Consider the following 15,399-nt stretch of genomic DNA (forward strand, 5'->3'; position numbering starts at 1 on the left):
GAAGTGAGTCACTGACCCCTATTTCTGCTATTTTCTTCTGCCAGTTTGCACCAGATAGTGCTGCTTTCAGATCATTTAGTCTCTCTTCTCTGATAAATCTTTTACTGGATGTGTAACTGGAGTGTCATATGCCTCTCTTGCTCTTCACACTGAGTTCGATTACTGCACACTGTGATCTGCTCTCAATAGTTCAACTAGGGCATACAGTGATATTACATGCTCAAGTATTGAGGTTGGTGATAAGTGTCTATACAGGTGTCACTCCTTGTTGGGAGGTGGTTTGCTACAAACAGCCCATGGCTGTTTGTTACGCTTATAAATACCATCTCTTTAGTACTTCCACCACCAGTATATGCACTGTAATCACTACACAATACAATGTGAGACTTAAGGTGTATAAGGAAAGATAAACAGTTCTCCATCTATACAGTTCTATACGGTTCTAAGTTTTCAAAGTTATCGACTGGTGAATGTGCTCAGAGATAACAATGGGATCAAAATTTCTTATCAATAGTGCAACCAGTGCAAGATCCATGTCTGTACAAAAGTTTTTAAATCAGTTTCCTTTAGCCTAAGATTTCTATTGGCATACCGCACTCACCACCATGGGTTGTAATTATTCAGTACGATATCCAAATATTCAATTCAACTGTAGTTGTCACCTTCTGTTTCAATCAGCCAGTGGTCACAAGTACATAAAACATCTGGTCTTACTTTTTCTTCAAAAAATGATAAAAGGTCTACCCTTAGATATTTAAAACACCGTAAATTAACACTTGTTAAAACTAAAGACATGCTACTGTCAGTTCTAATTTTCTTTCTTCACAATGATCATCGGTCAGATTGTACAAATATCGTGAAGCAACAGTGATTGAGATGTAAACTGTAACACACATATTGGGTCAGTATAAGGTAAAACAAATTGCTAATTTCAAACAATTTAAAGTCCAGGATGGATTAACCCTCTCGTGGGCACATTTTTGTGAGCTTGTTACAGGTGACAGTTTGTAGTTCAGTGACTTGCTATGAACCACTATGTCATACTGTGCAAAAACAAAAAATTTTAGGCACCCATTATATTGAAAATTTATGTGAGAAGATGGCTTCTCTCAGACCGCGAGATGATACTATAAAATTTTTAGGAATTTTTTATTGTAAATAATTGACACTGCAAAACAAAATTAAAAAAATTTACATCATTGCTAGATTATCTTTTACTCACAAAATATTAACAAAAATTCAATTGCTGAATGTTATGCAGCAGTCTGAAACATGGATCTACACAGAAAGCAACATTACAATTTGAGCATATTTTTCTCATTCTTTTTAATTCTTTTCCTGTACTGCACATACAACAACATCTATACTTCACAATTTTCTTTGGCAGACGTTCACTCTCATTTGAAAGGTCTGAGTTCATCAGGAACACCAATGCTGTCTGCTTTTTTTTTAAAATGAATACAGCTGGACGTTGTTTCCTTTATGAGAATCCTGATAGTAGTTCTCTTGCCACCTGTAAACGGAATGTTAGCTGCTCTACATTTCCTGTGACTGGTGCATCCATTATAAACACATTCACAATGGCAGCATCAACCAGAAAATAAAAAATTCTGCGCCACCATTTTAGCAATCGCTGTCTGGCTTCATATCGTTCTCAAATAGTTGTCAAATGCAACACTACATTTACTGTTTTTCAAAGATGAACACAATTCAAGTACAATCCTTTCACCAAGAGGAATATTGACAATATTGTCTTCCCCTTTTCCACAATAGATCTCGAAGTTCAGCAGATAGCTTGTCTTAGCATCAGCCCCAGGCACCAGGCCTTGTACCCCCTTTTTATAGACTTCATGGGCATATATTTTTTTATGCTCGATCTTTCCTTGAAGGGTATCATTGCTTCATCAACAGATAATCTGCCTGAATGGTTATATGCCTCTAAGAAATGACCATTTAGGGCATCAGTCAGGGATCTCACTTTATATAGTTTGATATCCATGAGCACCCTTCCCCACTGCCTTCGTATTATAGTTCAGATGATGGTTTTCTAAAATTCTTTTGAACTGTTTTATAATCATCACTTTCGACGCTGATGCAGCTTGCAGAAGGGTATCTGAACTCCACTAATTTGATAAATGTGGCAATTTGTGGATGCTCATAATGATAACCAGCCCAATAAATGCTTTTATTTCAAAGTCTGTCGTGTCCACCCAGATCTTCCTTCTTACAGGTGTTTGAGCTCAGTTGAAAATTGTGTCGCCGTTGGGATCCATACAAGTTTGTTTGTTAGACAGTATTCTGAATGATATTTTATTGAAGATCTCAAGAAAATACTCATATGGACAATTCATTTTAGAGAATGCTTTCTTTAGCAATGCTAAGCTTTCTCTAACAGAAGCTATGTCTAAACACTGAAACACTGAGGCAGTGTTTCATCCCAAGCAGTTTCAGCACTCTCATGACTATCACTCAAATCTGGAATTTTTTTTGACTGTGGGAATGAAACATTGTTTCCTACTGAAGGCACTTGTTGTAGAAAAGTTGGAGGAAATTGTGGGTGGATGCTCAGTATTTTACTTTCCTCATCAGTTGAAACATTGTCGGAAACTGACTCAGTCTCAGGAAGTGAAAAGAGGTATTCCAGCACATCTTCCTCTCTGGTAAAATTATTCTGCAATGAGAAATACCTAAGCTAAGTGAATATGCCTATTAACACATCAGTAAACATATCATCTACACAAAAAGTTTGAAATAGTGCCAGACATATGACCAACTTGGGCCGTGGGAGCAAATTTTACCACATGTTTACAACATATTTTTGATGTGTTAGAATTTACTAGCAAATTTCTTTCATGCATTAAAATATCGAATAAGTATTGTGGAGTTACTTACAAATGCCATTGTCTGCAGATACACAAGCAATAATCATGAAATTACATCAAAACGACGTCTACTTGCCACCAGATGGAGCACAACAGACATATAGTACACCATCTGTTGTTGCCATAGTGACTGCTGGCAGCGGCGGGAATTTTCACATGTTTCTAATTCTAGTCCACAGATGGCAGCAACAGCTAGATGTGGGAATGTTAAGTCCTTTGTACCCTGGAGGATATTATAGTATGTGGGAAGATATCTTCCCATTACCCATGAAAGGATTAACTACAGTATGGAAGGATGGATTACTACTCAGCACATAGAGGAGGCACTGGGTTGCATGAAAAGGACTTTGTCTGAAAGCTACATATTTTAGCAGTCCTTTACATTATGCCTGTCCTCAATCAACAGCACTTCTATGTGGTGAGTAGTAATCCATCCTTTCCATATTGTTGTTATTCCAAATCGACTTTAACCTTGTGTAATTGGTAATTATTTGAATAATCAAGACTCTACTTGCATAGACTTCGGACATGCTGGCTGACTGCAAGCAAATGAGGAAAAACTCAACTTGAGAAATTCATCTATACTAATAATGAAACTGTAAGACAGTAGTGTCTGTCTTCATGTTTTAACACGCTAATCTCAAAAACTACTTGACATATTTTTGTGGGGTTTCCACAGGTAACTGGAATGTAGCTTTATATAATCAAGATTGGATCACGGAGAAAAGATATTGTGACTTGAAGTTTTATCTAAACCTTTCATCTCTGTGTGAACTTGTTCATTTACAGAATTACTGAACAAATTATCATGGGGCTCTCACAGGTAACATGAGCTTAGCTGGGGGCAATATATAGGCTTTATTTCATCAAAATTATGCTTTAAAAAATGGAAATTCAAAATTTTGTCTAAAAGCATCGCGTCTGTCCAAAAGTTCTAATCTCCAAAACTTCTAGAAAGATTTTCACAGAATTTTCACAGGTAATGAGAGCATAGCTTGGGGCAACATGTAGGTTTTATTGAATCAAAAGTGGATCATTGAAAAAGGTAGTATCATAATTTGAAGTTTTATAAATGCAAAATTGTGTTTGTCCGTTACCTTTTCATAATGAAACTGATGAACCAATTTTGTCGAAATTTTGTAAGGAGATTGCTTGAAAGCCAAGGAAGAAAATATGCTACTTTGGAAAGTGGGTAGTAAACTATAGTTATTGATTTATAGAATATTAAACGAATTAGGGACATATATTTACTCTTTGAAAAATCTATTTATTGTTTGACTTTTGAAATTTATCATGTTTTTGAATATGCTTTTATTGATTGATACGTTCTACATAATGTGATTCAGCATAAGGAATACAATGCTTATACAATCCTCAATGTTTGAAATCCGGATTTCTGTACTTAATATAATATATATGAAAGTAACTCTGTTACGTGTTCCTGATTAAACTGCCGAATCAATTTCGATCAAATTTAGTACGGAGATAGCGTGAACCCTGAGGAGAAATGTAAGCTACTTTAGAAAGTAAAAAAAAAAGGAAAAGTCAACACTTAAAAGCCTGAAGTAGGGATGGAATACATTATTTACATCATTGAACATAGACCATGTTAAAAAAAATTATTCAATTTGTTGCGTAATGTACATACTGTATAATGTACAGCTACTTCAATAGCACGATGCATAGATGCACCAGCATGCTACACTTATCCAAACAGGCAGACATGTGGGAGTAGCTGACACTATTGCATGTACAATAGCTTGTTTACTTTCTTTCTTTCTTTCTTTCTTTCTTACTATCACCTGTCATAACAAAAATACTGATATGCAAATGTAGCCGTGGGTAACAGCTGGACCTATCATAAGATACAAGTTGCCAAAGCATGATCCAAATTTGTTATGACATATTTTATGTGCCACTTTGACAGCAAATTGTGATAAATCTGCTGTACACTGAGCACTTCTTCAGCAACTAGGTTGTTGTTCCTCCAAACATTGAGCAGAATCACAAAGTTTCAGCATGGGGTCCTCTTAAATCACAAGCAACAGTAAAGCAAACGTGTTTGTTACATCATATCTCTAATGATATGGAAAAACTAGCCTTTACAAAAGCATTGCTATCGAGCTGGAATGTGGTGTGGCTTTATGTAAAGCGTGTGTACATACATCATGCAAAAACTTCATAAAAATTGGAGAGGATCGAGAAGGGATCTTCTTTAAATCTAGGCCACCTGACACGGAATGACCCAATACCAAATCAGGTTAGCCCGAAGCAGTATTATCCTGACAAAAACTCATGTTTTTCTAATTTTGTGACTGAGGTTGTGTCCTTATGGACTGGTTCATGCAGCTTTTTAATTTGATGATGAGAGAGATAAAATGTTGAAGGATTGATGCCTATTGTTATCACTGACATTCCTTGACATCATTTTATGCATTTTATTACACAATATCTTTTCTCAACACTTATTGTTTCTGCTTGGTAACATCCCATCTGCAAGCACTATCCAAGGACTTAAGTGGAGTTAGTTTAATATTTTGTGCATTCTTCCCAAAAGGGAATGCTTCTACCCAAGAGACCTGAAATCTTCCATGTTCACAGCTAATATATACAGGATGTTCCAAACCATTAGGACCAAATGTGTGTAGATAATAGAGGATTCTGAACTGAGTGTTTTGAGATAAGGAACCAATGGTCAAAAATAAGCATGTCAGTTGTTATGAACTCTTGAACAAGCAGTAGATGTGTGCACCACGTGTTTGTAAACTAATTATCTTTCACAGCAGAGTTCTGCCTGTAACATTGCCTTCAGAAGTGCAACCTTCAAACAGCCTGCAGTGGAGTTTACTTTTGTTTATGGTTCCTAGTTGTCTGTTGAAGATAGCAACTTTTCTCCCTACTCTCTTTAAAACCACATAACCTTTTAAAGTTTTATTCATTTTGTGGATGTATAATAATACGTGCATTGATATAAATTGTGTATTTGAAAATTATAAGTGCAGAATGGCAACTGTTTGCCCCATTGTTGCTATGGTCATTGAGTGGACCATTATATCCATGTGCAGTAAGTATGAAAGGCTAAATGTGGATTTAGAATGAATGTCCATGTTGTATATTAGAAATTTATGTTATTTTGCAATTTATGACAATATGAAATATTTACACAGATTCCACTTTTAGCTGTTCCTTTTTCTATATATCAAATAAAGAACATGGTTTATATAAATAAGTACTCCAAATTATTGAATGAGAAGACACATTTGTAGTCCTGTTTCTTCAAGAGTTCTACTTCTAGCATTTGTCAATGAGAAAAGCTGTGTTAGTTCAGATTTGTTCTAAATTTTAAGTATTTAGAAGAGGGCAGCAAAACAATGTCAGGAATTGTTTGTTTCTTTTACATTTTCAGTGGTTGCTGACACATTTTCCACTCCCTCATTTAATTGCTTCTAGAATAAATGTGATGAATGGAATGTGGTTCCATCCAGTATTCCTTCATGTTTCTTCAACTTGAATAACACTTCTGAATTTTTTTAAAAAATATGTTGTTATTAATTACTTGTGGCATTTCCAATTTAAATCTGTGCGTAATTGTTGAATGTATCTTAACTGTTTCTTTTTGTGTAATAACAAACTTGCTGACGCACTAACATTGTTCAGTTTAGAATTTGTGATGATCATTTTGAAGTGGCCATGATCATAGTTTAAAATGTGAGGTAATAATTTAAATCTTCATTTACCACTCTGTGCTAAACTAAAGCTAGTCCAAACATGTATTTAAAAAAATTATCTGATTTGTTAATAGTGATATTGTGTGTGTTAGTTCTGTATAATGATATATATTAATGATATACATCCTATTTCACCTCCTTCCTCCCATATCCTTGTCACAGCTAGCTTCTGAACCCATTAATAGCTTCCATTACTTTCTGTTGTTATAACTGTTACGTTATGACATTATTTCTTATTCTTCATAGCTCATATTAGAAACATTAGCTTTCTTGTACTTTTTCCTTTTCTTGCAATTGTATTGGTCGTTATTATTATCACCAGCAGCCATTTGACACTCACGGCTGGATTCAGGTCTCCTATACACTTTCCTATGTGTTAAAATCTTGAGTTATATATATCCATGCACTCCCACACATATCCTAATATCATCTACGCATCTTTCAGTAGGTTCTCAACGGAATCTTCAGTTGTTTGACCAATAAATGACTTTCTTGATCTGTCGTATCATCCATTTGCCTGGTTACATGTGTGTCCTTTTTCTTGCATTCCTCTCTCAGCTCTAATCCATTTTGTAGTTTTTCTGTCTCTTCTAGTAATTCCCAGCAGGCATCTTCCATTGCATACTAAAATTAAAGACCCTCAGGTTTTGAATGTTTTGTACTTTAAAAATCCAAGTCTCAGTACTGTAAGGCAAAACTTGTTTTTTAAAATCTTCATTTCACCCAAATCAGAAGCTTAATTTTAAAAATTGTGTTTAGTTTAAAAGTTCTCCATTCCGTTTCTCCTCTTCTCTTCATTTCTTTTTCTGTCCAATCAGTTGTAACCTTCAATTGCCCGAAACTCAAAAATTCTGTGACTTGATTGTAACTTAGTTCTATTTTAATCTCAGTGTGCTATTGTACATTATTAATTAATTGCCAGGTTTACATTCAAACTTTTCCATTGAGTTATTTCGTGTACAGTTTAATTTTACTGTACTAGAGGCAGAGTGTACAGCATCATTATCAGAACAAGAGTAATTCATATATGCTTTATTAACAAACATCCCTTCTTCAGTTTCCAAGAATAAGGATGAGAAAACTGTCTCTGCTGAGGACAGTTTAGGTGGTACACATTTACCACAAGCCAAATGAAGTCCAGTGAAAGCTTTGACAATTATGTACACATATTCTTCGGTATACTATCGTAATTTAAATCAGTGCCTTATTTCTCAAAAGCTGTTAATCCAGATTTTGTTTAAAATGTGTCAAATACTTACTCAGTCCTATGATTTGTACTCATTGCTCCAGTTTATAATTTTATGTAGAGGAAAATTCACTTGAGAGGACTATAAAATTAAGAGGGGACAGAATGGCTGACCAGTACTTACTTTCAGGAGGCATTATTCTAAGCACTGCCAACACAAGTATAAAAATTACACAAAAAAAAGCCAGACTTTTAGAACTGTCATGTTACAACAATATACATAGGTACATACAAAGGTACAAATAGCCTATGCTATTTTTGGAACTAGCAGTTCTGGAAATTAGGATAGTTTGTACTTTTATTTGTGTCTGTTGACAGCACTTACAATTTCGCCTGCAGAAGGGTAAATAATGGCCAGTATTTTGTCTCTTTGCTGTTTTCCAAGATCGTCAAAGACTTCCAAGTCATCCATCATGCTAGTTCCATTATTGATGGCAACTTGTTCTTTTTATCTAATTGAGATGTCTTCTTGGCTGTAAAGTAGAAAATTACAGCATTGTTCCAGCTTTGGGGAATTGTCTTCTGCAGGATTCCTTAACTAATTTTACAGGCACATTTTGTATTATTTTTCCTCCAGCTGTAATCATTTCTATTATAAACGCCATCACCAGGTGCCATTCCTTTCTCCATATCTGAAACTGCGATACACACCTTATCTGCCATTCCTTCTGAAATGTCATTATTTTCATTATTGTGTATCTGTATTTCTGATTCATTTGTTGAACAATTAAAAAATGTGAAGAAAGTGTTTCTTTCTTTGTTTTCTTCATACACTTATTGTTTTCAGTTACTTCTTATTCCAAATTTTCATTGTCTTCTCACATCCTTTCAAAGCCATTTCCAAATAGTTCTGCATAATCCAATATACTTGTATTTTATTGTGTTTTCTGTGTAATTGTTTAACGCTCTGGCCTTCATTTTGGTAATGGTCTACTTCTACTTCAGATTTTATTGCCCTTTCATTTTATTTTCCTTGTACTTGCACCATATTTCTTGTTGGCATAAATACCTTTGTTACACAACTGCCCCTTTCATCGATGCCTCTATAACACTCATTTTTTTAAATTCTGAACGTCTTGCTTTACTTAATGTTGTGTATATCTCTATTACTAAATACATTCTTAGCATATAAATTTCCAAATCTCTGCCATACGAGTCCTTTTCCTCCCAGCTCTGTGTCTAATTGTAGTTTGTATTTACAAGTCTGTGAATCAGAATGGGATTCTCATTCTGCAGCGGAGTGTGCAAGGATATGAAACTTCCTGGCAAATTAAAACTGCGTGCCAGACTGAGACTCGAACTCTGAACCTTTGCCTTTCACGGCCAAGTGGTCTACCAGCTGAGCTACCCAAGCATGACTCACGACCCGTCCTCACAGCTTCAATTCTGCCAGTACCTTGTCTCCTACCTTCCAAACTTGCCAGTGAAAGGCAAAGGTCCCGAGTTAAGAGTCTCGGTTTGGCACACAGTTTTAATCTGCCAGGAAGTTTCAAGTCTATGACCATTTGCAGTTTATAAAAAGTTTGTGGCTGTTGCCTCTGCATTGTCTTTATTGTTTGATAGGTTAATTTGTGACTCAAAGTGGACCTTTGTAAGTCTTTATTCACTTTTTTTTTCAAGTAGAATGTATTGAGTGCCAACATGTTATCCTTGACAAGTTCTACTAATATAATATCTGTGTCAAATCGTGATCTCTTCTCATTTCTGGTGTTGTATCCAAATTTCCCAACTGGAGAATCATTCTTGAGTTTTTGTTGTACTTTTGCATTAAAAACCTCCAATATTCTTTTGTATTGTGATTTGTGGTCATTTAACAGCTAAATAACGTACTTAAAGTTGTTGTCTCCATTTTATGCATAATATTTTGACGACCAACTCGGCGATCTTAAAGTGCTGCGAATTTTGCTGTTACACATACTTGCTGCCTGGACTCAAACCTGACTGTGAACTGTTGTTAGTCTCTCACAGCTGTTTATAGCCAGGTTCAGTTCCTGGCCCCCACTACACCTTTGATGCCCTTTTGTTTCTCAGAGCTCACCCTGGTATCCTGTGAAATGTAAATTCTCTCAACATTTTCCAACTCTGATGGCTGTCACGCTTGAGGAGACTTTAATAAATTGAGTGCCAGACTCAATGTGTTCTAAATTTGTAGGCACTTTCTGAAATGTACTTATTTCCTATTCATCAGAAAATATTAGAAACAAACCGATGGTTTGAAGCAAATGCACTAAAATTTGCCAACTTGGAACCAATGTTTTTCTATCAATATGTGGTGATGTGGACCAGAAAATCTTCAAGAGTTCCTGGAACATTTAAACTCTATCAATTGTAATATAAAATTCATGATAGAACTTTAAAAAAAGGGCCATTTACCTTTCCTCGGTTTGTTGGTTAAGAGAAGAATGGATGGGCTCCTAGATCATAGTATATATCAGAAACCTACCACACTATCTCCATGCCCCGAGACATCACCATCCATTACAAAAAAATTTTGTGCAAAGGATTTTGGTCGATTGAGCTTGAACACTTGCAGACAAGGAGAGCATCACCAAACAATTACAACACTTATGAATAGTGTTCTGAAGGAACAGGTATTCAAATCATCAAATTGAATGGTCAATAAAGTCAAAATCAAGGGGTTGAGACTGAAGGAGAGAAGCCAAAAATTGCTTACCTACGTTGTGTTGGCCCAATATCCAGAGAGATTGTTAGACTCGTACCAAAATATGGCATCCAGTGTATTTCACTCCTTCAACTAAGATAAAAAGGATTCTTGTCTTAAAGACAATCTAAGCCTCTGAAAGCCAAATGTATGTCGCATTCCATGTGAATGCGGTCTGTCTCACATTGGGCCGACTATCGGGCCAGTTGAGGAGAGATGCAAATAATGCATGTGACATACCTGACTAAAATAGCCAAGCAGGTCAGCTGTCGCTGAGCATCGCCTTGAATATAATTGTGAAATGTAGTGAAATGAGACCAGTGTAGAGATGCAAACACCACGTTTTTGGGACAACATAATTAAGGAGTCTGTCGAAATAAAGATGTCAAAAGCCTAATAAACAGGAATGGCAATTTCAATTGAAATAATGTTTGGGGTCAAGAACACAATTAAAATCTCATTGGCCATAACGTCCGCCAGAGTCGGAAAACACTGAGAGAATATGCATTCCATGGAACTTCAGAGTGAGCTATGAAAAACTAAAAGAGCATCAAAGGGTGTTGTGGGCATTGGGAATCAGACTCAGCTACAAATAGTTACATGGGACCTATAGTAGTTTCATCAGGTTGGGACCCAGGCAGTGAGTACACATAATAGCAAAACTTACAGGACTGAAGAAGAGAGCTGGGTCAATAGTTGAAATATTGTGCATAAAAAGGAAACAACTTGGCGGAAACACTCTATTAATCAGTCATGGTGAGAAAACCTGTGAGACCACATTTAACTATTTTTGTAACTCGTTGTTGAGGCCTTATACCTCCTTGTCAGAATACAATCACAGTGGTGTGTAGATTTGGATGATTTAAGTAGAATTTGTTTTGTTGACTTTGGAATCAAGTCTTGCTGTTATGCCCAACATTTTTCAGTAATGGTGATATTGCTTTTTGTTATCTTGATGACTGTAAAGTTACATTTGATTTATTTCTGTCCCTCCATATTAAAACATGTGTTCTAATTCAGTTTAATCGTAATTTTTTGCCTTACTTCTGATAATCTTACTATATCCTCTTTGATTTTATTTAGTTTCTCTTCCATCTGCTCTAAACTATTGTTGAATCCTAAAATTTTGCAGTTCATTGTCTCAAAATAAAAGGCAGTTAAAGCTGTTGGAATGTTAAGGTATGTGGTGTCTCAGACATAGCCAAGTGTCAATGCAGCTGGTTGTGCTCTACATCCTGAAGCCACTACCTAAATTTCTGCAAGCAAGTGAGATGGAGCAGTGGTAAGACACTTATCTCACATTCAGGAGGACAGTGAGTTAGATTTCCATCTGGCCGCCCAGATATAGGTGTTCTGTGGTTTCCTTAAATGGCCTGAGGTAAATTTGGGTTTGGTTCTTTTGAAAACAACATGGCCTGTTTCCTTCCCCCACCTTTCTCATTCAAGCTTGTGCTTTATCTCTTCCATGACAGAACATTAAACCCTAATTTCCCTTTTTTTAATATGCTTTCACTCAGACTTTCCAGAATTTTCTTTGTGGTTGTAGGGGATCTGACATTCCTACCCACAGTACACTGCACTTACCAGGCCTTGACAAGTTTGAGAGGACACATGAGGAAAGCTAAACCTCAGCAAAGCTTTGTTTACAGTAGTCTCAGCCCAGATCTGAGTGCTCCTAGTTGGTGCCAATATGACTAGTTGACTTTCTAGTCACATGTCAGTAGTGACCTTAGTTAATCTTCGTGAAACATATTTAGTCCAGAGAGTAGCAGACTTGGCTACTATGAGCTGCACGACATGCTCATCTAATTTCAATAATGGGATCGGTGCAGACTGGTTTCCTTAATCCTTAGAGATGTTATTTAGGACCCATTTCCTCATTCTTCGTAGTCATGTTTTGCAGCATATAGACACTTCTTCCTGGTAATGCTTGATTTTATCCTCAAGGAGCTGCATTCAATATTTTTTACACACTTTATGTTTGTTGTGTAGACCAGCTCTGTATTGATAGGCAATGCTTTGCAAATGTAAATAAAGTAATTCTTAATTCTAGTTGTTAGTTACAGTACTCTACATTAGCCAGTTTGGGCTTGCGACAACATGTTTCTGTTACTGTTTCATAACAGGAGAGTTGGATTAAATGATTGTAATAGGGCCTAATATAAATTGCACTGAAATTTGGAGCTCTTGTGGATGAATTTTTTACACTTTGCTTTTTTTATGCTCAGATTTTTCAGAAGATTTGGTATAATTTTAGAAATCATTCACAGATGTACCTAAATCTTTGATGCTAATTATTTCTGACAAATATGCCATGTACACCTTAACTTCATCCACATCCCTGAAGGCTATCTTTATGATGGGGTTTGCAGAGTGCAATGAATGAAGTGAATGAATGGACATTTTTAATGTATTGTTCAATCACAATTGTATTTTGGTGATTTCTCCATTTGTATTCATAATATTGATTTTTCCGCTACTTGTATCAGGAGCAAGAGCTATCAAACTGTATAAATAAATGCAAAATTTCTGTGACTACACACTGATAACTGAAAATTAAAACAAGTGGCTGTAGGCTAGTAGTGAAACAAATGAAGAGGACCTTCCCCCTCTCCTGTGTGTGTGTGTGTGTGTGTGTGTGTGTGTGTGTGTGTGTGTGTGTAGTAAAACATTACTCATATTTGCCACAAACCATAATTTTTTCGAAATTTCTTTCTTATTTCTTATGATTACCCATTTATTTTCAAGAAAAAGCTAGTGATGTAGCAGGCTATGGACTTACTGTCTGCTCCGTATCTTGTTTGTAAATATTGCTTGAGCAATTTTTGGTTCTAGTATTATCTTCATTTTCACTTTTGAGCCTTATTTTTTTACGTTTAATGTTTTTTTATGTTATTGCCGCCACCACCACCACTACAGCCAAATTTGTTATTGCTGCTGCTATCTCTTACTGGGTACCCAGTCTTGACAGTCTTCCCAGTCTCCCACTTGCAGTCCTTGAGATTCCTTAATTTTGTGAACTTCCATATTCCAGTTCCATTTAGACCATCCTCTTTCTTTATCCATCTGTCCAAAGGTATTAAGAGAGTGTAGTCACCCAGAAATATAGATACACACAATGTTAACACTACCTCAACCTCTCACCATCGATGACCACGCTGTCTGGTCTCCTTCCCCAAACCAACCAACCAACCAACCTCTCACCATCTTCTAATGTTTGCAGTATCACAGTTCTTGCCAATGTTTTATATCACTGAAAATTTGAATCATTTTATTTTGAAATAAATTTGGTTTCAGCTTCTTCAATGATTTTTTGCGAAGCGATTATCATTGCAAGCATCAGATAGATGTTCTGACGAGTGGAAATGTTTTACTTACTGATATTCTGTACAATGATAATGCGCTGTTTTATTTCACTGAGGTAAGTGGATTCAATTAAGAATTTTACTTATGATTTACATTTTCATTCTTAATTTACTTTGTCTGCAGTTGCATCACTGGACATTTGAGAGACTGTAATACATATGTTACATAATTACAAATTTCAGTGCAAAATTTTCTTCCTCTCAGTCCGTCGGGTATTATGTTAAGCTTATCTCTTTGTAACTTTTGGAATTACTTGCACAGGGCCCTAAGATTTTGCAGCAGAGTTAGTGTTGGTAAAAGTTTTTTACCCTCACTTTCCATTGGTAGTCCTTAAGTTTGATATCTTGGCCCCACTGCTGATCGAGTGCATGTTGGAAGATAAATCCCATTGTACCACACATTAGGGTTTCTTTGTATTCTTTCCACTTATGCAGGACAGGAAGAACAGCTGTTGAAATGCCTCTTGGAATCCTGTAATTATTTTAATTTTATCTTTGTGATATATGTAGGGACTGTAGAATATTCCCAAATTCTTCACTTAATACTGGTTCTTGATACACTGTAAACAGAATCGTTTGGGATAATTAACATCTGCTTCAAGAGAGTGCCTGTTCAGGTTTTTCAGCATAACAGTGATTTTACTCCTGTGACTCAAACTAACTTGATGCCGTTTGTGCTGCCCTACTTTGCATATGCTATGCATATGTTAGCCCTGTTTCATATGGGTACTGTATACATGAACTATATTTTAGGCTGGGATGTACACATATTTTGTGAATTGTCGGCTTTGTAGACTGACAGTATCCTACCAATAACCTGAAGTTTTCCATCTCTTGTACCTGTTACTGAGACTGTGTGATCATTCCATTTCATATCCCCAAAAATTGTTTAGACCCAGGTATTTGTGTGAATTGAAACTGTAGTCATGCTATACTAGCTTCTGTGCATTTTGTGAAGTGCACAGTTTTATACCTCTGGGCATTTAAAGCAAGTTGCCAGACTTGGAACCTCTTTGAAGTCTTATCAAGATCTGACTGGATGTTTGTGCAGTATGTCATTATAAGTAGCTGCACCACCTACAGACTTTAATGATTTTGCAGCCAGAAGGCTCAAGAAATCTCATCCAAATCGAACACAGCATTATGAAAACATACTTCACATGCTAGAATGTACCTTTAGAACTTGGCTGTAGACATTATTGATTTGGTACCTGAGTACACTGTAAGAAAGAAGCAGCTTCAAAATACACCATGTCATAAAATATATGTGAGGATTCTCCACTATATCATGCAATAGCAGGGGCAAACAATCTTCTGAGTCTCAAATACTTAGGCATCAGCAGCAATGTAGTAAATGTATTCCACACCACACACATACACAAACACACACACACAACTTAAGAAGCACAGTTGAATCTCTAGTTTAGGAACTTTAAGATGATGTTTCTTTCATTATGGCAAAGGGATAGATAATGTCTTATAATCCAGAGTTTGTCTTGGCCATTAGCTGATTGTT

At 36.1% G+C, this 15,399-nt stretch overlaps 1 protein-coding gene across 2 annotated transcripts in view; it reads left to right on the top strand.

The window, feature by feature from the left end:
* Positions 1-15,399, top strand: part of LOC124794541 (A-kinase anchor protein 10, mitochondrial) — a 116,607-nt gene that overhangs the window by 18,531 nt on the left and 82,677 nt on the right. For both annotated transcript variants that reach the window (XR_007016586.1, XM_047258102.1), the window contains exon 4: positions 13,816-13,939. Coding sequence is in view for 1 of the 2 variants with exons in the window: in XM_047258102.1 (XP_047114058.1) it covers positions 13,816-13,939 (124 nt within the window). In the remaining variant the exon portion in view is untranslated. The remainder of the gene's footprint in view (positions 1-13,815; positions 13,940-15,399) is intronic.

The sequence above is a fragment of the Schistocerca piceifrons genome, chromosome 1 (assembly GCF_021461385.2).
Source record: "Schistocerca piceifrons isolate TAMUIC-IGC-003096 chromosome 1, iqSchPice1.1, whole genome shotgun sequence".
Classification (NCBI taxonomy): domain Eukaryota; kingdom Metazoa; phylum Arthropoda; class Insecta; order Orthoptera; family Acrididae; genus Schistocerca; species Schistocerca piceifrons.